The sequence below is a fragment of the Channa argus genome, chromosome 3, assembly GCF_033026475.1.
Source record: "Channa argus isolate prfri chromosome 3, Channa argus male v1.0, whole genome shotgun sequence".
NCBI classification, from domain to species: Eukaryota; Metazoa; Chordata; class Actinopteri; order Anabantiformes; family Channidae; genus Channa; species Channa argus.
In genome coordinates this window covers 15,089,254-15,113,315 of record NC_090199.1, presented here as the reverse complement: position 1 = coordinate 15,113,315, position 24,062 = coordinate 15,089,254, and the positions used below count along the sequence as shown (strand labels likewise).

The window sequence follows — 24,062 nt, the reverse complement described above, 5'->3', positions numbered from 1 at the left end:
TGTAAGCAGATTTAAAAAAAGAGTTACGAAAGCTCATCTTCAGCTTTCACAGTGGTACAATGATACTATTTCACACTTTCTTTCTTTTCAGCCACACACACACACACACACACACACACACACACACACACACACACACACACACACACACACACACACACACACACACACACACGCACATGCATGCACACACACACACACACACACGCACACACACGTGCACACACACAGGAAACACCTGTCCTATGCGAGCTCAGTACCACAGAAACTGAGTGACACATTAACGCATCATATTAGCCTGCGCTGTTCTCTGCAGAAGAGCTGAGCAGAACAATGTCAGTAGTAATTTTTACTGATTTCGTTGATTACAATAATTCTGTGGGACAAAAGGTGGTAATTTACTGTAAACTACAAGACTAATGCTTCTTCTGAAGTGGATTCATTGGAACTCTGTTGCAAATTAAATTATAGGCCATTACCAGATTTTGGAAGATGAGCGATATCTATTGTTTTTCATGTTACAAATTCTGAACCTGTACTAATGCTGTGAATAATTGTGCAAAATACTGGCTGCACAAAGAGGTCTATGTTTTAAACTTTAATGTTTAATGGCATTTCTTGCTTTCTTTGAGTAAAGCCTCTTCTCACATCTAGACTTTGCACAAACATCAACTAACCTACCTTAGGAACTTTTATTGAATACTTGTTGAACATTGCAATATATTGTAAAATGAATTGAGCAGATAAAGCAACCACATGGTAAAGCCGACACAATGTGTTTAAAGAAATTTATGTGCTGTGTGAAAAATGCATAAAAGTGCAAATCACGTACTTTAACAATCAATAATAATTTATTTCTTGCATCAATCAGTTTTTTCTCTTTTCCAGGCGGAAATGTTAAAAATTCCAGATGCACGTTTCTGTTTTCCTCCAATAACAGTATTCTTAAATATATTTCCTCTTTTTTTTCTTATCATCATCAGTACATGTGTTAGTATCATTTTGTATTGTTGTGTTTGAGATCAAAATCTTTGATCTAAAACTCAATCTTTTTTGCTGCTTTTGAAAAAATCTTTCATGAAGCTAATTTACACACTTCACACAAATACACACACACATGCAAGACAAAAGGACAAAGGACAAAGGACAAAAAAGTGCATAAAATAAAATAAAATAAAATGCCATGGAACTCAACACCGAAACATGACAGAGGAATAAATCTGAGAAAAGTTAACTTTGTTTATCTAATGAGTAAATATAATGTCAATAAACTTGTTAAACCTAAAAGCTAAACCTAAAACATGTCAATCCTGGACAAAATTACAGAGGTCATTTGACCTTTGTTTCTGGCTACTAAGGTCATGGACAACCTACACACAAAGAGAGGATGAAACCTACTCTTCCCACTTCAGTACCATCAACGTTAACCGTATTATGTTAAAGATTTCTGTTTACAGGATGAAACCTGACCCTGGATCTGTTCATTGCCATGCAGTGTGTATAACATGTGTCACATCCTCATTAGTGTGTGTGTGTGTTGTTTATCTTGGATGACCTGAGCATGATTAAGAAAGAGTCACTGTGACTGACACATGTCACTGTAATGCAGTAAGTTTTAGTGTGTGCTGTACGACACACACACACAGCTGCTTGTGGTCATGTACACAAGTGGATAGAGGCTGCAGGAATCACATTTCACCCAGTGCCTGTCTGCTATGTGATACCGCAGTGTACCTGTGTGTGTGTGTGTGTGTGTGTGTGTGTGTGTGTGTGTGTGTGTGTGTGTGTGCGAGTGTGTGTGTATGTGTATGTGTGTGTGTCTTTGTGAATGATAGGCCCAGGTCCTGTTCCAAAGCAGCGATCACACACAGAGACACAGTGACAGAGGCAAACTGCGATCAACAGCTAGCAGAGCATTCAGAGCTTCTGACAGGATGTAAAATTTCAAGAATTTTCTGTGGTCTCAGCTTGCTCAGCTTCAGCAAGGGAGAATGGAGATAGGAATAGAGTGACAGTCTGGATTTGGACTCAGGCTGTCTCAGCGATTGCTGTGCTGAATAATTGATCCATTGCCTTGTGACTGGATGAAGATGAGGAAGGCAGCTCTCATGGTATGGATCAGCATTTTGGTGCAAGGTCAGTTCTGCATGATGGATCAGTTTGTTTATATCTAAATAATGCACATTCTTAAGTTTGTTTCATCTCAGCAAAGCCTGTTCCGTCCTCTTCTGCTGCTTTGTGTGTTTTTGCAATTATCCTTTTCTATCCAGCATAATATTCTATATTCTACATTCTATATGTTTCTGTTATGTTTTATGCCCACTGTTTGTTTCGATTCAATCTCCTCAGTGTCCCATGGTGCCCAGGGTCAATATGCCCGCAAACTTCTGAATGACCTGATGGAGGACTACTCTAAATCTCTGAGGCCCGTAGAGGACACGGACAAAGCTCTCAATGTCTCCCTGCAGGTCACGCTGTCACAGATTAAAGATATGGTGAGTTGAGCAACACTACGCATTATAGCTTTAGAGATATGACACCTGCACACCCCAGCCACAGACACAACTTTTTAGCCACAAAAAATGTCTTTAGATGCTCCTGTCTGTCTTTATATGTTTCCACACCCAGTAACAGTTTCAGCAAAAACTTAACATTATATATTCAAACAGCTGCTATAGGGTGTTGGAGTGAAACTACTTAAACAATTACATACATATACATATTTCTCTAGAAATCAGCTAGATGTGTTGGGTTCACAGTTGATTAAAAATATTTCTACAGTGCATTTAACCAATGCTTCCCCACACATCATGCATATAAAGCTGGATGTTTGGAAGTCTGGGCTAAAACAATCTGCAATCTATGATTGCAATTAATGAATAACTCACGTTGTTTTCTGTCACATGGCAGAATAATACTTGCTATAAATGATGTGACATATTTTTTTGGCTTCACAAAAATAAGCAGTGTGCAAAACAGAATAGTCATTAAAATGACACAGAGAATTAAAATTGAGGTAAATGTTTTGTGAACAAATATTTATCATGGTGTTGTCGAATTACACTGAGAGCCTCCAGTCGGTAAAAACAAAACTGCACACAGTATACACTTATTTGTTCACTTTATTAGATACACATTTATGATCGAATGCAATCCAACGCTCTCTTACATAAAGCTTATAAAACTTGGTTTAATTACATCTATAATGCTTAGTGTCTTAACATTGTAAGATTTCCTAAATAAATAAGAGGCCACAATTACTAGTGATGGGGTGCTGGAGTCCATTATATTGATTCTCTTTTTTTAATAACTACACCATACATTCCAGCGCCACCCCCACCTGTCAATATAATGTTTAGGACAATCGCTCTTAAGTTAATTAGGTCCCTGGGAGTCCTTAGGACATTTTAGAGATCCTGCAGTTGAACCTCTTTAATGTTACCAGTTTTTTGTGTGTGTGTGTTCAGGATGAGAGGAACCAGGTGCTAACCACGTACCTGTGGATCAGGCAGGTTTGGTATGATGCTTATCTGAAATGGGACAAGGAAGACTACGATGACCTAGAGATGATCAACATCCCCAGTGACCTGGTTTGGAAGCCAGACATTGTCCTCTACAACAAGTCAGTATTAAGAGACAGACTGAGAAAACTGTAAAAAACACAGAGGGAGAAGTAAAAACCACGTGAAAGTGAGCAAAATATAACAAAGAGGTGAAAACAGTGTTTCTGAGATACTTTTAATGTCTGTGCAGAGCAGATGAGGAGTCATCTGGTGCTTCCAGTACTAACGTGAAGCTGCGTTATAATGGAGAGATTGTCTGGGACTCTCCAGCTATCACAAAGAGCACATGTGTGGTGGATGTCTCCTACTTCCCATTCGACTGGCAACGCTGCAACCTTACCTTCGGCTCCTGGACCTACAATGGCAACCAAGTGTGTGTCAGCAGGGGATCACATCCTCTATGGCCAAAAATGTTAATTCAGCTCATATTCTGGGTTAAAATAATAATGAAAATAACACTGTAAAGGCTTTTCTAAATGGTCTCTGACCCTGACTCTGTTCATCATTGATAGTTGGCAACAAATCTCATGATTATTAAACACTTTTCTTTTTAACATTGGTTATTTATATAGTTTATATTGTTATTTTTGAATTACAGTATTGAGTTTTCCAACTGAACAAGTAGTCATTCTTACAAATAAACCCGCTTCCCCAGAGTTATGTTCTGCAAACACAAGCGCGAATGAGGACTGTGCTAAAACACTCACCTTACATTTTAAAATTTGGCTGAAGCAAAGGTTTAGGAAGGAATAAGACAATGTCAACGCTGAAGAAAACATGCATTTATATTATTTTTCGTTATTAGCACATAATTACCTCTGTAGAACACAAATTCCACATTGCTTAAAGGTATTGTGTTTGCTTATCCCTACACTTGTTTGACCTTGACCGGGTCACACACACAGAAAACAAGTCCTTCATTATATCTGATGAAGGACTGATGTGAGGAGTTTCACGATATTTTCATGTCTGATCATCCATATAACTTCAATAATTTGTGCTCTACCCAGGTGGACATTAGCTTGGGCATGGACAGTGGTGACCTTTCGGACTTTGTGGAGAATGTAGAGTGGGAGTGTCACGGCATGCCTGCAGTGAGAAACGTCATGATGTATGGCTGCTGCTCCGACCCGTACACCGAAATCACCTACACCCTGCTCCTGAAGCGCCGCTCCTCTTTCTACATTTTTAACTTACTCCTGCCCTGCTTCCTCATTTCGTTCCTTGCCCCGCTGGGTTTCTACTTGCCGGCCGACTCTGGGGAGAAGGTTTCCCTTGGGGTCACAGTGCTGCTGGCGCTCACTGTGTTCCAGCTGTTGGTGGCTGAGAGCATGCCTCCCGCAGAAAGCATGCCCTATATAGGTTTGAATTATTGCTGGCATTTAGTTTTGTAACAAACTATTGAAATTACATGAAGCCTTTACCACCAGGAAGAGATTAAAATACATATTAAGTATCATAAAAGTACAATGGGAATTCTCAGATTCAAAATGATGGCCGTGCAAAAATTCATATTTCATCATATTTCATCATGGTATGACATGTTATAATTGTCACTTAGTAGCTCATGATCAAACTCAAAATTATGGTGGAAATTACAAAATATTTGAAACTCTTTAATTCAAATTTGTAACAAAACAACCCAAACACCCTTTACATCGTAGATGGTACAAATTTCCACATCCTTGTTGATGACGTGTTGCAAATTTGCATATTCTACAAATTAGGGCTGCTATGTATGGCTTCTCTATCAACTAATTTCCCTCCATGAATTTACTTTTTCTCTCTTTCCCCCTTAAGGGAAGTACTACATCGCCACCATGACAATGATCACGGCTTCCACCTCCCTCACTATCTTCATTATGAACGTTCATTTCTGTGGTGCTGAGGCCAAACCAGTCCCTCGCTGGGCTAAGGTGCTCATCATCGACTACATGTCCAAAATTTTCTTTGTCTATGAGGTGGGGGAGAACTGCACTACCTCAGACAGTGAGAGGACTCCTCTGTATCCTGAAGAACCCATCTCCACCCTGCCTGATAAGTGCTGCTACCATGACAGTTTTTTTCATAACAGCGTCTACCATCCTGACAGTGACCCTTACAAGTACAGCAACGGTCACAGTGTGCATCATAAAAAAAAGCATCACAGAGACCGGGCCAATGGCAGGAGTAATTATTATAACAACCATAACAACCACACTTCGAGACTGGAGAGGGGTGAGGCAAGGCAAGAGCTCCAGCGGCACTACCACCACATCAGGCAGGAAAAGCTGGACTACCAGGCCTCTTCTCATCCAAAAAACCTCCAGCACCTGAATGGGGGGGTGAAGGAGCAGCTCCTGGATCCCTCAGAAAAATATCAAGTCCCAGTCTGCCCGTGCTGCTGTTCCTGTCTGCAGCACAAACAGGTGAAGCACCAGAACATGCCGATTCTCCCTTTTATTTACATTACCTGCATTGATATTCGCTGTTGTTCTAAAGTTTCTTTAAGTGCTCGCTGTGGCTCATGTAGCTGTGTCTTCCCCAGGTGGTGAAAAACATCCAATACATCGCCAACTGTTTCCGCGACCAGAGAGCTACGTGTGTCAAGGTAGCAGAGTGGAAGAAGGTTGCCAAGGTGATGGATAGGTTTTTCATGTGGATTTTCTTCATCATGGTCTTCCTGATGAGCATCCTTATCATTGCCAAGGCATCCTGACAGCTTTCTTATTATATGTTCACCACCATGATAGCATTCTGTGTCCCTGCTGGACTTCAGTATTAAAAATTGCCTCATTTCAATTTTAAGTCCAAAAAACAATCGTTTTTGATATGTGAGTCCTGTGTTGTGTATGTATGTGTAAGCTCATTGTAGGTTTGCTTAGACATTAAGTAATGATTGTACACAAATCCTACATTTAACTACACACAAAGAACATTCTCAAAGCCTCTCGGCAAGTTCAGTTGTATGTGTATCCAACAGTGGAGAGCTAAGATAATCTAAGCCTCCCCTTGAACATGTGTGGACTCTCCATTATTGATAAGTTAACAGACAGACGTCCAGTTATCAGCATTTTGTTATTTACTTTACATTTTAAACAACTACGTGATGCTGTTTTTGAGTTGGTTTCGATGAGAGCACCAGTAGAATAAAGATCAAAAACGAGGCAAAGGTCAGTGACACAGTCCTTATGATGACACTGAAGTCCGGTGGAACTCCTGTGTTTTTCTAGTTCAGATGTAAATAAAAATGGTTTATATAAATTCCAAATTCCTAAATTTGAAACGTGAAAAGAAAGGATGAATGTTTACAATTCTTACATTTTAAAAAAATCTGCCACTTTATAATGCAATATTTAGACCTTAAAGCCTACCTCGTTTGATGCACAAAGTTACACTTTACTCCATGGTCCAGTAAATAATAAAACATTTATATCTGGTTATTATTGTGGTTTTAATCTCTGTCCCAGCTTTGCGTTTGCTTTGTGGCAAACTAATTTGTTTTACATGATGTATGTATAACTTTCCATTACATTTAAAAAATATGTTTATTGAAAAATTGTAACTTTTTGTCATTTCCCTCTTTTGGTTAGAAACATAGAGATGATAACACTAAATAGATACCCCTACTCCACGTAAACATAATGAATTGTTTACAACAGGCTGTCTTAGTATTGACTAAAGTGCACAATTATTTCACAAAATACAGATTGTGTTGTAATGGAATTATAATTCATTAGAAACAGGTGTTTCTTTTATTTTGTTAATCTGTTTTTATTAGTGAGAATAAGATAAACAACAGAAACATCATTCTGTACTACATCCTACAAAATGTCAAATTAGCACCTCACTCTAGCCACTTGAGCAAAAACAGAACATATATACCTTTAGGAAGGAAGATACATTGCTGTAGTACATGAAGTGTAGTTTGTTGGTTTATTACCTTTGAACTGGCAGCCAAGGTGAATTACTTATTAGCAGGAAGCTGAGAATTAGTAGCTACAACGATACAATTATTGCTATCAGGACACACACTGTGTCACAGATGTGTGTATCCTCACAGAGTTCATCAGTGAATGAAGCTTTAAATAAGGTTTAGGATCCATTCCTCTGTGATCCTCTAGAGGGCGTATGTGTTATAATCATAGAGGATTCGGTTTCTGATGGTGTGAGATTGCTAATGTAGTCCATGCATGATAAACTAAACATGTAATTGCAACTATTAAAAAAAAAATCCTAAAAGATAACATAATAATACCACATAACATAAAAACAAGACTCAAGCTAAAGTTCATTAGGATTTCTATAAATATGCTGTAATATTTATAGAAATCGTGTAATAATCATTATCACACAACATTTACTGTACAGAATGACTTGCTTTAGGCAGTATTAATAGACTAGTAAAGTCATAAAAGAAAAATAACTACTAGCACAGCCACTTTCTCACTTTTATCAGTTTGACCAAAGTACTGAGAGATTGGATTGTAATCTAAGCAGCATGCCCAGTTGAAAAAAACAAAAAAACAAATAACAGTAATAATCAATAACTTGCCTGATACGTAACATCAGACTAAACTCTGCCTCCATCTAGTGGAGTTTGTAAATAAATGCCCATCTGCACTACTATTGTAGCTGCTAAAAGAGATAATGAACACCATTTTCTAGTAACTTTAAAGAATACACTCATATGACAATTCACTGTCTTCTAGTGATGTACTTGATGTACTATATGTAAGCAACAAATCATTGAACCTCAAATGGTGAACATACTGTAGTGCACAATGCACAATGTTGTTCAAACACTCTGTTTGTCTGATCTGTAGAACTACTAAGAGAAATTATTGATTCCTGGTGATTCCCAAATCACATCTAATCAGCTCACTAAGCAGAGAGTCAGCAGTCAAATAATCATCAGTTGGACATTGATCACACTGACCCTAACTTACAACCTCACTACGTGCAACCCCACAGCTAATTCTTGAGCCACCTCTATGATCTTTGCGTCAGCTGGACCATGTCCCTGTGCAGAGATAAGACCTGTTGGACCTGTGTTTCAGAGACAGACTATTGGCCCATTCTTTCTTCAGACATACAGAAGCATGATGATGATGGTGGTGAGAGTTCAGAGGGGATTTTTGTGTCATGAAGGCAGACACACCCACAATGTTGGGGTCTTTATATAGAATCACTGCTCTCATTTGTTCTAAATTTTGAGGGCAAACTGAGCAGACAGAACATGTCATCCATTAGCAAGCAGCTATCTTCGATCAGCTGCACAAGTAAGTTGTGCTTTCTTTTTTTCTTTCTTACCTTTATTCAGACATAACTTAACCTTTCTCTGTTTTGTCTCTGCAGGCAGGAAGGTCCCTTCCTTCTCTGCTGGGGTTAGACTCGTTTTGGTTGGGAAGACAGGCAGTGGAAAAAGCTCTACTGCCAACACCATCTTAGGCCAAAAGGTCTTTGACACGAGGGTCAGCAGCTCCTCAGTCACGCAGTATTGTCGCAGGGCTTGTGGAGAATTTCGTGGGCGACACCTGACTCTCTTGGAAACTCCGGGGGTGCTGAACACTCATCAGACTGCACAGGAGACACTGAAGGAGTCGAGGAAATGTGTTAGCCTCCTGAGCCCTGGGCCCACTGCTTTTCTCTTTATTATTCGAATTGGGAGGTTCACTCACGAGGACAAGGAGGCAGTGAGGCAACTCAAACAAGCAATGGGCTCCCATGCTTTAAATTTCTCAGTGGTGGTTTTTACCCACGGAGACCTTCTGGAAGATGCAGCCTCTTTGAAGCACTGTCTGATAGACCAGTGCCCAGACTTGGCTGAGCTGGTGGCTGAATGTGGAGGAAGATACTGTGTTTTCAACAACCAGATGTCCAAGAGCAAGGAGCAGGTATCCGAGCTGCTCGTCTTAGTGGATGGCATGATACAAGTTAATAAAGGGAGCTACTACACAAGCACGATGCTGCAGAAGGCAGAGGAGGATCTGATTCAAGAGCTTCTGGAGGAGAGGAGGCTGTTAAATGAGAGGGAAGAGCTGCTACAAAAAAAGCAGGAGGAGGCAATAAAAAAGTGGTATGAAAGAGAGATAGAGATGGTTCAGCAAAAGAGCAGAATGGAGATGGAGGAGGGAAAACGAGAGCTGGAGAAACAGCTGGAGGAGAAACTGGCAAGAGATCGGGAGGACACCTTTAGACGAGTGATGGAGGAGAATGACAGGAAGGAGAAGGAGAGAAAGATACAAGAGATGGTGAAAATAATGGACATACGTCAAGAGGAGGAGGAGAAGAGGGAAGTTCTTCAGGAAAAGCTCGACAAAGTTACTAAAATGCTGGAAGAGCAAATTCAGCGTGAGGCGAAAACAAAGCAAGAAATGGAGGAAAAGATGCAAAGGTATCGTCTGGAAAGTGAAAAGAAGGAAAGAGAGAGAGAACTCCAGCAGATAGAGAAGGCGCAGGCCATCAGGCAAAGGGAGGAAATGATGAAGGAGCTGGATAAACTCACCCAGAGCTTGGAGGAGCAGTGCAGGAAGGAGGAGGAGAGGAAAAAGCTAATGGAGGACATGTTGAGACAAGAGAGGGAGAAGAATCAGAGAGAAAGAGAAATGCATATGGAAAATCTAAGAGCAGAGAAAAAGATGACTGAGGCCGTAACACAAGAGCTGAAGCTCATCAAAATGAGGATTGAGGAACACAGAGTGAGAGAAGAAAACCTCAAGAGAAAGCTAGAGCAGTACCTTCAGAGGGATGCAGAAAAGTGTGAAAAGGAACTCTGCGCCCCAAAGAAGAAACCTGAAAAAAGGTATTCCCAGATGTACAACGGTGCGATCAGGAAGTCTGCAGAGATACAAAGCACAGTGACCACAGCGGCAGGATATGCACAAGAGATGGGATTGGTGGGGCTGAATGCAGCTTTAGAAACTGTTAGAACTCCTTGTTGTATACAGTAATAGTTCGAAATACCAACTTTACTATTTTACATGCGTATGTGTGCTGGGACCTTCTTTAATTAACTATCCCACAATCATTTTTCAGGCATGTATGTTGTCATTATGAGTCACAGTTAGGAAAAGAAAGAAATTGCTCATGTGAAAGCAATTTAATTTTAGCAAATGGATGTAATTCCAGTGTGTCCTAAATCAGCAAATGCACAAAAATAGTACAAGTTCTGAAAATGATGGACTTAATCTGATTATGAACCCCCAGCCCTCTGCTTCTCACTGTCTCTGTCTCCATCATCTAAATGTGTTCAAACAAAACCCTGTTTCCATTAATAAAGATCAAACATTGTTTGAGTGCAATTTCAGTGTTCCTCACTGATGCAGCAGCTGTGCCATCTGGTTCTGTCCCCGGCCAAAAGGCTGCTTTTATTCACAGCAGTGTGTGTGTGTGTGTGTGTGTGTGTGAGAGAGAGAGAGAGAGAGAGAGAGAGAGAGAGACAGAGAGAGAGAGAGAGAGTGGGTAATAAATTTAAAATGCACTGTCATGGAAACATGTTGTTGGAAGAATGCTGACAAAGGTAGTGGGCTAAGGAATGACAATGCAGTATTATAACAAGATGCTACAGTAAATATCAGGTAAGCATGTGTTGAGATAAATTCACATTTAGCGTAAAAACTGGAAACACTGCATTCATGGCAATTTAATAAATACATCAGAAGGTTACTATACTGCTCCTAATTGGGTGCTAAACATCCAAAACAATTTTTTGTCCTGGTAAAAATGTTTTGAGATACGTTCACTATGTGTCATGACACCCCATTACAGGTCGAAAAAAATAAATAAAATAGAACCAGCCAGAGTAGCCCTTCCCCACTAGGATTGGATGACGGAAATCACCAACTGCACATAGTCAATCCAGCAGGTGTCATGTGACTTGTATTGTTCTTTTTCCCCTCAGATTTCAGATGATAAAGTGAACCATAAGACCTAAGTTGGGTGAAGAAGGAAGTGAAAGGAGACAAAAGGAAACTGGGACTGGAAATTCCTGGGGCTTTAAAAAAAGTATAAAGTTGTCTGAATTGCATCTCTTTGTGTCTACTTTCCCATTAAAACCACACTTTATAACCCAACACCTCTTATATCAAGAAACAACAAACAATTAGACAAACCTTTAGAAAGGATGAGTCTGTGTCACAGGAGCTGTCAGCAGCATCTGTCTACATATGCATTTAGAACTTAAATATGTATGTAAAAGTTGCTTAGAGCTTTAACCAAATTTTCAGATTTTTTATCACATTTAAAATTATTTTCACTTTATTTTTATTTGCCTTTCTGTTCCTTACTTTGTATCTTATTATTTTGATATTTTCTTTTTTGCTTTTTCAAGAATACCTCAATTGCACATTTGGCTTGTTATGCAGATAATTATAGATAAAACATAAAAAACTTTGGGTAACATTGATTCTGAATATTGATTTTGTTACAAGTTTTTTCATGCTCCATTAGCCCACATTGTTTTTCGTTTAAATTGTATTGAGGCATGGTTGCTTTTATTTTTTATTCAAAAGAGCTGTATTTATCTTTATTTACTATTTAAATTTACATTGTAACGGTGAATTCAATAATAGTGAAACTTGCTGCTGTTGTTATAAGCACATCAGATGAGATGGGCCTGGGGTATTCTAATGAGGCCTTAGTTGTTAATGCTGAGGACATTGCTCTTTTCCCTCAAAATGGAAGGGTTTAAAGCAAGGTCAATAGGGAAATTCCTGGAGCACCAAGGCAATGCAGGAAATTTATTTAATTTTACATCGTTGTCCTATATCCTAGTTCTTTTAAACTATATTAATGTAAATGGTTTGATATTTTGTGCAACCTTTCATCTTTTTTGAAAACGATGAGAAGTCACATGTTTGTAATTTTGGTAGGGAATAACTCAAATAGACTTTAAATACAGTGTGCTTTATGAAATTGTGGATTGTTACCTATGCAGGTGTGATACACTGACACAAAAACACCCCTGGCAGACATAGACACTTACTCACAGCCACATACTCACAGAACACCCACTCCTTTAGCAAACCCCTAAGGAGGTCTCTAGCCCTTTTATCCCCCCAGACAGCATCCCTAAATGATAATAATGTGATTTTTGCTTACAACTGACATCATACTTTGGATCAAGTTACAAATAATGTCACTGTAGAAATATATATGGTGATCTGCAAAACGAGACGGGTCGTTGGGGCAGAGGAGACAAGGAGATGAACTGAACACCTGATTATCTCTTGGGAGACTTGTCTTAGATAACACATCAGTGGCCTTATTCTTTAAGTTTTCCGTTTCGACCAAATAAACCAATTTTTCAGGATAACCCGTATGTGTTTTGTGCCTCCAAGGTAAGCCTGTTTATTTTAATCTAATCTCAGACTCTCCCTCAGGACTTGCCTGGACCCGCTAATGATCTAAGATGCATTTGGGTGTAGATTAGAGGCAAAAATGTGGTAAAAGTCAGGGAAGCTGGACAAGTAGGTTGGACTGTATAAGAAACTCAAAGTATGGTATGACAGGGCCTACAAAAGTCTGTGTAACATACTTAATATCGTTCTACTTTCTTATATAACTCTGAAAACACTATGTGTTAAAACCGTGGATGAGAAAAGTCAGTACAATATTATAACAGGTTACCTTGTTTTGACCAATTTTATTACCAAATTCACTAATTAAATGGCAAAACCTTACATAATTCCAAAGGTTTCTCAGTTAGCGAAAATGTCTCAGCCCTGCCAGTCAGCTGCAGGTGCATGTGGTCCCCAGTTATTCAGCTATGCGCTCAGAGAAGAAGCACAGATCACTCTGACAGGAGCAGGACGCGCGGTCTCCATTCTCAATGAAAATTTCTCTTTCTGGTTTTCTTTTTATTGAATATTCATATAATATCATATAATGAATAACACAAACGATTTGGCACAGGTAGGAGGCAGCAGACGGGAGAAATTAACGGCGCACCGAGCTTTAACGGGCTGCGTCCTTGTTCTACTTATCATTTGGACGCTTTTAGGCAACTTCACGGTTTGCACCGCCGTCTGTCGCTACCGGCACCTGCGCGCCAAAGTAACCAACATCTTCATCGTGTCTTTGGCTCTTTCGGACCTTCTGGTCGCTGTGCTTGTAATGCCGTGGAAAGCCGTTGCTGAGGTGGCCGGTTTCTGGCCTTTTGGCCGGTTCTGTAAGACCTGGCTGGCCTGCGACATTATGTGCTCCACGGCTTCCATCCTCAACCTGTGTGTCATTAGCGTTGACCGATTCTGGGCCATCTCCAGCCCTTTCCGCTACGAGAGGAGTATGAACAAAAAGGTGGCGTCTGTTATGATCGGCGTGACCTGGACGGTGTCCGTGGTCATCTCCTTTGTTCCCGTGCAGCTGAACTGGCACCGGCCAGAGATCGGTGACCTAGCTGGAGAGAATCTGGAGGTTCAAGGTAAGAGTGCGGATGGGAGCTGTGACTCCAGCCTGAGCCGCACCTACGCCATATCCTCCTCCCTTATCAGCTTTTACATTCCCGTGGCAATCATGATTGTCACATACACCCGCATCTACCGGATAGCCCAGATGCAGATCCGGATGATATCCTCCTTGGAGCGCGCGGCAGAGCATGCACAAAGTTGCCACACGGAAGTTCCTGAACTTCTTCCTCACCTGTCCAAAGGACTTGGTGCTAACTCGTACCAGTCTAAAGTGAGGACACATTCTGATCCCCGGCACTCCAATCACACACACCGGGAGCTCAAGGTCTCAATAAGAAAAGAGACAAAAGTTCTCAAAACCCTGAGCATCATCATGGGTGTTTTCGTCTGCTGCTGGTTGCCATTCTTCATCCTGAACTGTGCTCTGCCCTTCTGTCCCGGAGCAGGGACACCGGGGGCCCACCGGGGCCCCTATTGTGTCAGTGAAAAAACCTTTGACGTCTTCGTATGGATCGGCTGGAGCAACTCATCCCTCAATCCGATCATCTATGCATTAAACGCGGATTTCAGAGACGCCTTTCTGCGCCTGTTGCACTGTCACCAAGGAGGCTGCTGGGGCGCCGTGAGCGCAGCGGTGGAGACGATGATGGCGAGCAACGAAGCAATGAATCTGAAGCCAGAAAATCCGCTAAAAGTGAAGCCGAGCGTCTCCTGCTCGGTGAACACCAGGGGCAGTGAGGACAGTGGGAACGCCACCGTGACTGTGTGTTATGACAGTGGGACAAACTCGGAGCAGGTGAAGGACACTGAGGACTTCATCGACAAAAATAGACTGACGCAAATACCGATATAAGTTGCACAATTTATAAAATCTCTGTGAAGGCTCAGGGAGTATGGGACCGATAACCTATGCAGGGATGGTGAATAATGCGCACAGTCAACCCCAGTTGTACAGATGAAGCACACTGAATTAGACATTAGAATATTTAGATGTGTTTTTCTGAGAATAAAACATATTTTTTTTTATACAAGGTGGAGCTGCTTTTTAAAAATATTTGTTGTTTACACAACTCGTTTACACAACAAAAACTTTATAGATTGAAAATGCCGCATCTTTGCATTTACTGTGAATTTTCAGAATTCGTTGTTAGGACAATAAGAAAATGAACAGAGCAGATCTGGTAAATAGAGTGATGCCCCTGTATCAAGTATTATTCTGCAGGCTGTGTTAAATCAGGTTACATGAAACTCAAAAGGAATACTACTTTGGCAGTACTTTAGTACCTTCCACTAAGCTGTTATAGATGTTATAGAGCCCGCAAAGGCAATATGGTAAAACTATTTTAACCAGCTGGGGGAGCTGCTTTAATTTCTCCCTCATTTCTTTATCTCAGTTTTAATTTCACATTGTTGACATCATTTGCCAAATGTCAAAAACATTGTGATGAATCATCAAATCACTTGAAAAAATACTGACATAGATATACCAGTGAGACTTTGGGGAGGGGTGAGAGTGGGGGGTTGTATTGTGGCCATTCCCCCTCATGGAGAGCAAGTTATCAGAGGTCAGAGTTTCTCTGAATCTCTAGAAATGGGATTATGTAACTAACTCACATTAGCACCCATCAGCTCAGTGAATGCACTGTTCCCCCGACCCCCTCCATATCCTGAAAGAAACAGCCATTAATAATTTGCAAAGGTTGTTCCTGTGAAAGATGCTTTGACCAGTGAGAACATTGAAGCTTTTACACTACCGACCCTCAAAAACGCAAGATATGATTATTTTCTATGCAGCAGGCTGATGTAGAGCTGAACACTCAGTTTCTGCTCTGCAGCTTTATACAGCTTAAAATGTATTCATTTTTGTTTAATGAGAATCACTGGTCAGTATTAAATATCATATGTGCTTTTCAATCTCAAGGAGCCATAAGCCTTAACAGAGCCAACAGGAAAATGTGAATACTTTGTTGGTAGCTATGATTATATTGATTGAGAGAAATAGCTCTTTTGGCATAGAAACTGGGAGAGATCAACACTGCTATGATGTTTCTAATTACTTTCAGTCAGTTAACTTAGTTTAATCCAGACTCTGGAAGTAACACATCCATCTAACAGCACACTTTACACTGTTAGGCACCAATGATAGCATGTTTGTGTGTTTTCTGATTACGCAAGAGTGGGAAAACTCTGAGGCTAAAGTGTACTGGGACGCCTGTCTGCAGATTTATGTTATTCACTGTGTAATGGACTTGTGACCTACATAGAACATCCATCAGCTGTATGTGTCTCTAGTTGTATGCAAGAATAGTCACCATACCAAAGAGTATTAATAAAATAGACGTGCAATACATTTTTTTAAAAATGTGTCTCCAATTTACAGACATTGCTTGTAGAATACTGAGAGAGAAAAGTCATTACAGGCCAAAAACTCAGATAGAAGGGTCCGTTAGGTCCTTTCTCTAGGGAATGATCGAGTGATTACATCTATTAATATTGACTGACTAATGGCTGGTCTAATTTTATTTACTTCCCACCCTCAGTGTGTGAGAGGTGAAGGAGCCCTTGAGGGTTTCAGACATACCCATATAATTGATTTGTATATTTCCGGTGGAAATTCATCTAACAGATTTATAGCAACTATGATTCTTAGGGTTCAGTGTTAAGGAATATTCAAAACGAGATTTGATCTTTTGCTGGAACAACATTGGCAGAAAGGAAATCACAGCTTCACATGTAACATGGCACTCTGGGACCAGTAAGAAAAACAAGAGCATTAGTCTTTTCTGTAAAATGCTCTCAAATTACATATGAAGGAGGAAGTGATATAAACCTCTAGTGGTGTTAACAAAATGCCAGATAATCTTGTTTGTTTCCTATGTTTTACAGAAAGTCAGCATTGAATCTGGTTTGTTTCCTGACTCTAACAAAGTGACCCAAACTATGACGTTTCTCTCACCCTGTGTTGTTTTCTAGCAATTTGACTGAAACGTTTCTCTTAACATTTAAACTATGATCTCAATGGGATAAAGTTGCTGCTTTCCAAAACAGTGATTAATCAAAGAAACAAACACAAGGTTTCTAGATATATCACATCAAAAGAAAATCTTCACAATATCTAAATCTATAAGTTTAGGCATTTTCATAAATTTATGATGCTTTTGTTTTTCTTTGGGAGATTCAAAGAGATTACAAAGATTAGCCCTTGTTGCATTTATGTGTATCTCATGTTTACATTATAGATTTATTTGAGAACATTACAGAGTACAGTACTGTTCTTTTTGGCCTCAATCCTTTAAAATTAAGCAGTGTGAAGTTGTGACCCCCTTAACACAGGTTAAAGGTCTGAACAAACAGGTCTGAACATTTTTTCTTCCCAGTTTGTGTTAATAGTCTTGAAATGCACAAAAGTAAATTACAGAAAAAATAAAACTCAAGATTACTAATATGATATGGGGGCATGAGAGTATCTGATGTTAAACCACATTGCCCTCAGTTATTTTAAACATGATGCCAGTTTGTATTCCACATTTCTGTCATCTCATGTTCTCCTTTAATTCTTCCCAATTTTTTTCTATTAAGAGGCATTTCTAATGATTTTGTCCATCCATTTTTTCCATTCTGGCCATCACAACAGTGAACTGGCTGTTTGACAATTGTGGGATATTAGTTCTGTCTTCAAGAAGGCAGAGGAAATAAGATATTGTAGGGTTTTATGTGTAAAAAACCTCGTTGTGGCATTTCCAACATTTTTTGTTATTTTTAACCTCATCCTATAAAGCCTAGATGGTTCGCAATAATATCTGTGTAGCATTTTAAATTGAATAAGTTTTCATTTGAACTTCTTCCAAATGCTTACCTGTGTTTGATAACATCTGTAACCATTGCTCCTCATCATTGTTGCAGCTGAGATCCTATTGCCAGGTACCTTGGAGACTGTAACTTATATCAGCTGTTAGGTTGCTGGAAATCCCATAAAACACAGAAGCTTTATGAAACAGATGTGGCAGACTAAAATATTTTATCAGGGGGTTTTCATTGAGGGTGAAGTTATAACATATGCAATGTCTTAAATGTAAACATCTCTAAAAGTTCCCATTGCCTTCTGAGTTGTATTTTTCCATCAGTCTTGAAAATTATATGATATCCTTTTACCTATTTTTATTTCAGGGTTATACCAAAGATACACATATCCCTGTTTGAAATGAGATATCTTAAACAATTTGTGTATTTTATTCCAAAGATTCCTTAAGTAGGATAGAATAGGATTTGACATCAGCGAGTCATTAACTCAGTGTAATAGAATATCAACTGGTCAGAATTGTAAAGTGAGAATTGCCAGATTGCCAATTGAAAAATGCCAGAGCAAATCTCAGAACTGAACCCTGGAATGTTTGAGTAAATGTATGAGTAAATAAATCTGAATGTTTCAGGAAGAAAGTTGAATTTGGTCAGAGAAGATGAGCAATCTGGGCAAGGCTGTGAGAGGGACAGAAAGTGTGGAAACTATAAACCATGAAAAAAAGTGGATAAAAGAAATGTGGGGTTTTTAGGTGGGGAAAATGTGTGTCCATAAAACAGTAATAGTGAAACTTAAAATAAGATGTACTGTGTACCCATTTAGTTTAAAATTTGACTTTGACCTAAGTAGACTTGTTTATGTTTAACCAATAAATGTCACATTATTCAAATTCACAATATTTGAGATGACTCCAGATGAAGTCACTCAGTGTGTACAACCACATTGAAATACAGAATAATACATAAGATATTATGTGTTATAGATATGAAGTTTGACATAGTCATGTGAATATAGAGACAAAACTGTTAATCTTAGTAAAACTACCACATTACTCCTATTAATACTAATCCTATTTAGCTTTACAGTTAACACATTCTTGAATGTGTTACTCAAAAAATCCATTTAGCTATATAAAAATGTTTTAGCCTTAATTTTACTTTTTTGAGGTGTCTGGAAAACACAAGTAAAATGTATGAAGTAAAGTAAAAATGTATGAAAAGGTCAGTTAAATATAAATAAATACTTTATTAGTAAGAAGTAAATATTTCCATCTGACCGCCATATGTGGTCTGTGCAGCTGGGTGCACAGCTGGCTGCCGCTTCCCATTCCTGCTGTTGTGTGAAGCAGTTGAATTATTAGTGCGAGATGTCAGAGAGCCTTCTGTCGACTCTCTGACATCTCTGAAGTGTCCCTCCACCCACTATAAATAGATCTTGGAGACCAGAGAAAGAAAAGTAAATCTCATAGTGTGTGGTCAGAAATGTATCCTTAAACATGAAAGAGGACAGTGAAATCTAGTGGCAGAAGTCAGATATTGCACTAAATTGCACTTAGTGTTGTGACTGTGGCCCAGGAGGTAGCGCAGTTGTTCAGTTGCTGGTTCGATACTCTGGTCCTCCCGTCGTATTTTAAAGTGTCCTTGAGCAACACACTGAACTGAATTTTGTTAATCTTTATTAGATTCAATCCAATCTTAATATTTTAAGCCACAACACAGAAAATGCTCTGTCAAGGAGCCGACTAACATCTGAAGACACTCTGCAGATGATAATTAATGACCATTAGTGGGCAAGAGGCAAGAGTTAAGAATTTGATGTAAGCCTCGTGCAAACAAAGTGTCATCTGACCACAACATTAACTTTGTTCTGACATCTGAATTAGGGTTGTTTTTTCCATCTGTGAAGCAGACTTTCTTTCAGCCCAAGAACTCACACCAGGGTTTGAATTTGCAGTATCACTGACATAACACTGAGGCTGAGCTTGTTTTCACAATGTAGTTCAGGTTATCCTCTTTGGTTTCTCTCTGCAGTGTATGTTTACTGAGAATTCTATAACAAAAATACAGTATGCATGATACTTAGTGTTTCGATATTGTTTTTTATGTTTATTTTATTCTCATTATATTTTTGTTTTTATGTGATGAAGAAAAGGTCTTTATATTGGTCTGTGTTATAGGGAATAGGATCATGTGTTATTCTTTACCAAAAGGACTGAAAACTAAATGATTTCCATCTCGCTTCTTTCTCGGCCAGTGAGACCTGCTTCATGATAACTGAGAAAAACTGGAAAACACAACAACAGCAAAAAAAGATGTTTTGCCATGTATTTTTGCTTTTGGTGGTTTTGGTGTAAGTGGATCATGGATCCTGCGCAGCTGCTCCTTCTCCATAGGTAAAAAAGTAATTTTGTTTAAGTATAGGTAAGAGAAATCCTTATTGTATTGTATATTGTATTATGCTCTAGAATGCACTTTTTTAAAAAATTTTTGAAGTAGAAAACACAAAGGAAACTGAAACAACACTGAACAAAAGCAAAACAAACTATGAATATTTGGATTAACTGAGGATCAGGTCCAGATATGTTGCAAGGAGTTGTAAAGAGATCAGGGACAGATATGAAGACCAAGAAGGTAAATGTGTTTAATTGCCAATATGTTTATATTTAACAACTGATATTAATGTTGTTACAACCCTATTGGGAATATATAATGAAATAAGCTTAAAGTATTTTACCTAATATTTATAATATTTCCAGATGGGTTGTATTATCGGACCACAGCTAATGGCATGGTCTATCAGACTTTCTGCAAAACGGGTGGAGGCTGGACGCTGGTGGCGAGTGTAAACGAGAACAGTTATTATGGAAGATGCACCGTGGGTTAGCAGGGCAACAATGTTAATATTCCAGATGGAGATGGTAACTGGTCCAACAGAAACACCTTTGGGACAGCAGAGGGTGCCACCTCGGATGATTTTAAGGTATGGAATGGACTGAAAGAAAAACGTCAGCTCCATTTAAGGCACAAGAAGGGCTGATTGCTGCAAAACAAGTGAAATGCCATCTAAACCAAAACTAAAGTAATGACAAAATTCTGGGCACTTTGACAGAATCCAGGTTACTATCATAATAATAGCAGAAGACATATCTGTGTGGCACGTTCCCAACAACTTCACAATGGAGAATTGGAAGCTGGCAGGCATCCTACGCTACCATACTGAAAACCACTTCCTCAGGCTGTACGGAGGGAACCTGTATCAGCTGTTCAAGGTAACTTAGCTGCGTATTGATGTTAAATTATGACTTACATAACAAATGGATAAAGTATAAAGAATTTATAAGTGGGAATACCTATTATTACTCAATGCATCTATGAATATAATTTGATTACTGATCAGACCAAGTGCGACCAGATGTATCTCATTTAGTGTTAAGTCTTGGCAGATAGAAGCCTCCATTTATAGCATATATAATTATATATAATATATCAAATTTAAATGTTTATGTATTTGACAACTGTAACACCTACTTGGTGGATGCTGATATGTGTGTATATGTGTGTTTTGTATGCCAAAACTTAATTAATTTGCACTACATTCATCCTCTCAACTGATTATCCTGTTTGGGACAGCAAGGGTGCTGGAGTCTGTCCCAACTGTTATTGGGTGAGACCTGTCCAGGTACACCCTGGGCACCAGTCTGTCTCAGAACTGAAAGAGTGAGACATACACAGACAGACAACCATTCACACTTACATGCACACCTATGGGCAATTTAGCTAACTCACTAGCTAACCTAACATGCATGTCTTTGGAGTGTGGGAGGAAACTGGAATAACACAGACAAGCATGCAAAGAACATAAAAACTTTACACAGGAAGGTTCTGTGCTCCACCGTGCTGCTAGATTTTGACTTGGAGTTGCACTCTAGTTAAAGTTATTTCAAGAAATTTACTCCTTTGACAATTTTCTGATTCGGTCATCCAGATTCATACAAATATGGGATGCATTCAAAATACACCGAATAGTTCTCATTGAGAGATTGTTTATGGTTTTTGTGGTTACATGATTAACCCTAGCACCAAATGATTCTGCTCAGCCGTATTGTTGCATTGTCATCATGCTTACCTACAGGAAACAATAAGCCGTACTGTGGGTGTCTGGTTACTAAAGGGTAATTCACGCCTTCCACCCAGTCTGAACTGGGAATTCTCAGTGGCCATTGTACAAGATCTTGATACAAAATCCCTTATCTACACAAGAGAACAGATACATGTCGTCAAGACCTAAAGCTAATTTGTCATATTCTTTCAGCAACATCCAGTGAGATACAACACTGGCTCATGCAACAATAGGGGACCAGCTATTCCCATTGTGTATGACCACGGAAACAAAGAGTCCACCAGAAACCTATATGGACCCAATCCAGGAGGTAAATGAGAAGTAAATTGAGATATAATAATAACTCCACATTAACAGAAGTCGCTGGTGTAAACGTAATATACAGTATATTACTTATTTTGGTTTATTAAAAGTATTAAGTTACAGTAGTACTTTCATGATGTTTTAGCTACTTTTGCATTACCCTTGCAAAGTATCCCTATAAACTATCATTTTGGTGAAGTAAAATAGAAATAAAAAAAAACCCAGTTACCAATGTATAATACTATCAAATATATAATACACATATAAAGAATTTCTCATGCTTTTTGAGAGAGGTCATTCATGTATTTTTCATTTTAATTTTACGAGCTGACCACCCGTGAACATTGCAAGACACTACAGTGATATAATCTGCTTATTTAACCTGAATTTATCGAATATTTGTGCTAAACATACTGAGGATAAACTGTACAATATACTGTTCACTCATATATGGTACTGTAGGGCTGTACATACTGGAAGTAGCGTAAATAGAGCTTTATGGTTTTTCCTTTTTTTAACACATTAACAGCCAACTGACTATATTTTTTAATAGCTACTTCTCCAAATGTTGAAGCCAAGTGCCACTTCCACCTTCACACGTTTCATTTGCTCTGTCATCAATTTAAATCATGGAATTAACATTGCCAACATCTAGTCTACAGTACAGAGTTAATAAATTGTAGCTAAAATAAGCATTCATTCACAACCTCAGCCAGGAGACTTTTAGAGTTTTAAGCTGTCAAAAAGTATCTTTAGCCTAGTATTTACGTAACATACAATTCTTGCCATGTCCCTAGCCTCTTCTATACTGATGCTTCAGAAAGCTTCAGTTTCACAGTGTGATTAATATGGCTTGATTTGTTGGGACTCTAAATTATTAATATACTGTAAATGTGACAGGTTGGCAAAACAAATAATTCTGTAGGCAATGGATTGGAGCACGAAGACATGGCCAGAAAAATAGCAAAACAAAATTAGCTAACAGCAAGTCATCGGCATTACATTATTTTCCATGGACAGTCCAACTCCCTAGTTTTTCTGCCCTGTATACAACCGTAGTTTTGGCACTGGCCTGCATGCACTTGGTTACTTTTAAGTTGCTATTGTGGTGTAAAGAGAAAACATTCTCAAATGATGATTTGGGGAAATAGGAATCAGAAATGTCACATGCAAGCACTTTTAAGTTGGCATTTGTCTTGTTTTTGTGTTTTTCTTAAAGCGGAGTTTGATCCAGGTTTCATCACATTCAGAGCAATAAACTACGAACTTGCAGCCATGGCTATCTGCTCCGGAGTCAAACCGGTCAAAGGATGCAACACTGAACATGTGAGTTTGAATCCCTCATTACACTTTGGAAACTAGTAACTGTTACCAGAACAAATGATTGTAGTCAACCATGTATAGTATAGGAAGTATAATAATGTAATAATGTTTATAGTAATGCTGTTGTGTGTCTGCAGTACTGCATAGGTGGTGCGTGATACTTCCATCCTGACCAGTGTGGAGATTTCTCATCATTTGACTGGGACAGACTGGGAAGGGAGCAAGGATGGAGTGCTACCGCAGAAATGATAGAGGCTGCGGTTTTACTCTTCTATCGTTGATTCTTATTATTAGCATTATTCGTACATGAATGTATGTAATATCAAATGATCAGTCTATTCTAGTTCAAGCTCTTGATTACGTTTAATACTAAGTCAATAATCCTTGTCTTTCTGTTGTGTGGCTGTTAAAGAACTGACCTGATTAAACAGTGAAATTACAATTTGCAAATAACTTGCACTCCCCTAGATGGTGTTATTGTACCTCACATTCAAATGAGATGTTGCACTTTTGATCTGGGTATTCTGATTTCCTCCTACAATGTCAACACAGGTTACCTTTTGACAC

At 39.0% G+C, this 24,062-nt stretch overlaps 4 protein-coding genes across 4 annotated transcripts; all 4 read left to right on the top strand.

The window, feature by feature from the left end:
- The first annotated feature begins 1,207 nt into the window (after window positions 1-1,207).
- chrna9a (cholinergic receptor, nicotinic, alpha 9a) lies at window positions 1,208-7,006 on the top strand. Its single transcript, XM_067499627.1, has 7 exons — window positions 1,208-2,136; window positions 2,350-2,495; window positions 3,468-3,622; window positions 3,754-3,934; window positions 4,574-4,925; window positions 5,364-5,971; window positions 6,091-7,006. The coding sequence occupies exons 1-7, from the start codon at window positions 2,085-2,087 to the stop codon at window positions 6,259-6,261; spliced, it is 1,665 nt and encodes a 554-aa protein (XP_067355728.1). The 5' UTR covers window positions 1,208-2,084; the 3' UTR covers window positions 6,262-7,006.
- A 1,648-nt stretch (window positions 7,007-8,654) lies between these two features.
- Window positions 8,655-10,817, top strand: LOC137124556 (uncharacterized). The gene is made up of 2 exons (XM_067499628.1): window positions 8,655-8,824; window positions 8,901-10,817. Exons 1-2 carry the CDS (start codon window positions 8,782-8,784, stop codon window positions 10,493-10,495), a joined length of 1,638 nt encoding a protein of 545 aa, XP_067355729.1. The 5' UTR covers window positions 8,655-8,781; the 3' UTR covers window positions 10,496-10,817.
- A 2,409-nt stretch (window positions 10,818-13,226) lies between these two features.
- Window positions 13,227-14,890, top strand: LOC137124557 (D(1) dopamine receptor-like). The gene has a single exon (XM_067499629.1). It carries the CDS (start codon window positions 13,431-13,433, stop codon window positions 14,802-14,804), a length of 1,374 nt encoding a protein of 457 aa, XP_067355730.1. The 5' UTR covers window positions 13,227-13,430; the 3' UTR covers window positions 14,805-14,890.
- A 5,171-nt stretch (window positions 14,891-20,061) lies between these two features.
- LOC137124097 (intelectin-like) lies at window positions 20,062-23,776 on the top strand. Its single transcript, XM_067498771.1, is given in 8 exon segments — window positions 20,062-20,170; window positions 20,243-20,380; window positions 20,506-20,729; window positions 20,859-20,876; window positions 20,878-21,018; window positions 22,062-22,179; window positions 23,392-23,498; window positions 23,633-23,776. Coding segments are annotated over 8 exon segments (999 nt in total).
- Window positions 23,777-24,062: the final 286 nt, after the last annotated feature.

What these genes read in the sequence shown, in the direction of transcription:
- chrna9a (XM_067499627.1), top strand. Translation starts at nt 2,085, where the DNA reads ATGAAGATGAGGAAGGCAGCTCTCATGGTATGGATCAGCATTTTGGTG. An exon ending in GACATTGTCCTCTACAACAA is followed by an intron (nt 3,623 to 3,753) that starts GTCAGTATTAAG and finishes ATGTCTGTGCAG; the next exon opens with AGCAGATGAGGAGTCATCTG. An exon ending in AGAAAGCATGCCCTATATAG is followed by an intron (nt 4,926 to 5,363) that starts GTTTGAATTATT and finishes TTCCCCCTTAAG; the next exon opens with GGAAGTACTACATCGCCACC.
- LOC137124556 (XM_067499628.1), top strand. Translation starts at nt 8,782, where the DNA reads ATGTCATCCATTAGCAAGCAGCTATCTTCGATCAGCTGCACAA. An exon ending in ATCTTCGATCAGCTGCACAA is followed by an intron (nt 8,825 to 8,900) that starts GTAAGTTGTGCT and finishes TTGTCTCTGCAG; the next exon opens with GCAGGAAGGTCCCTTCCTTC.
- LOC137124557 (XM_067499629.1), top strand. Translation starts at nt 13,431, where the DNA reads ATGAATAACACAAACGATTTGGCACAGGTAGGAGGCAGCAGACGGGAG.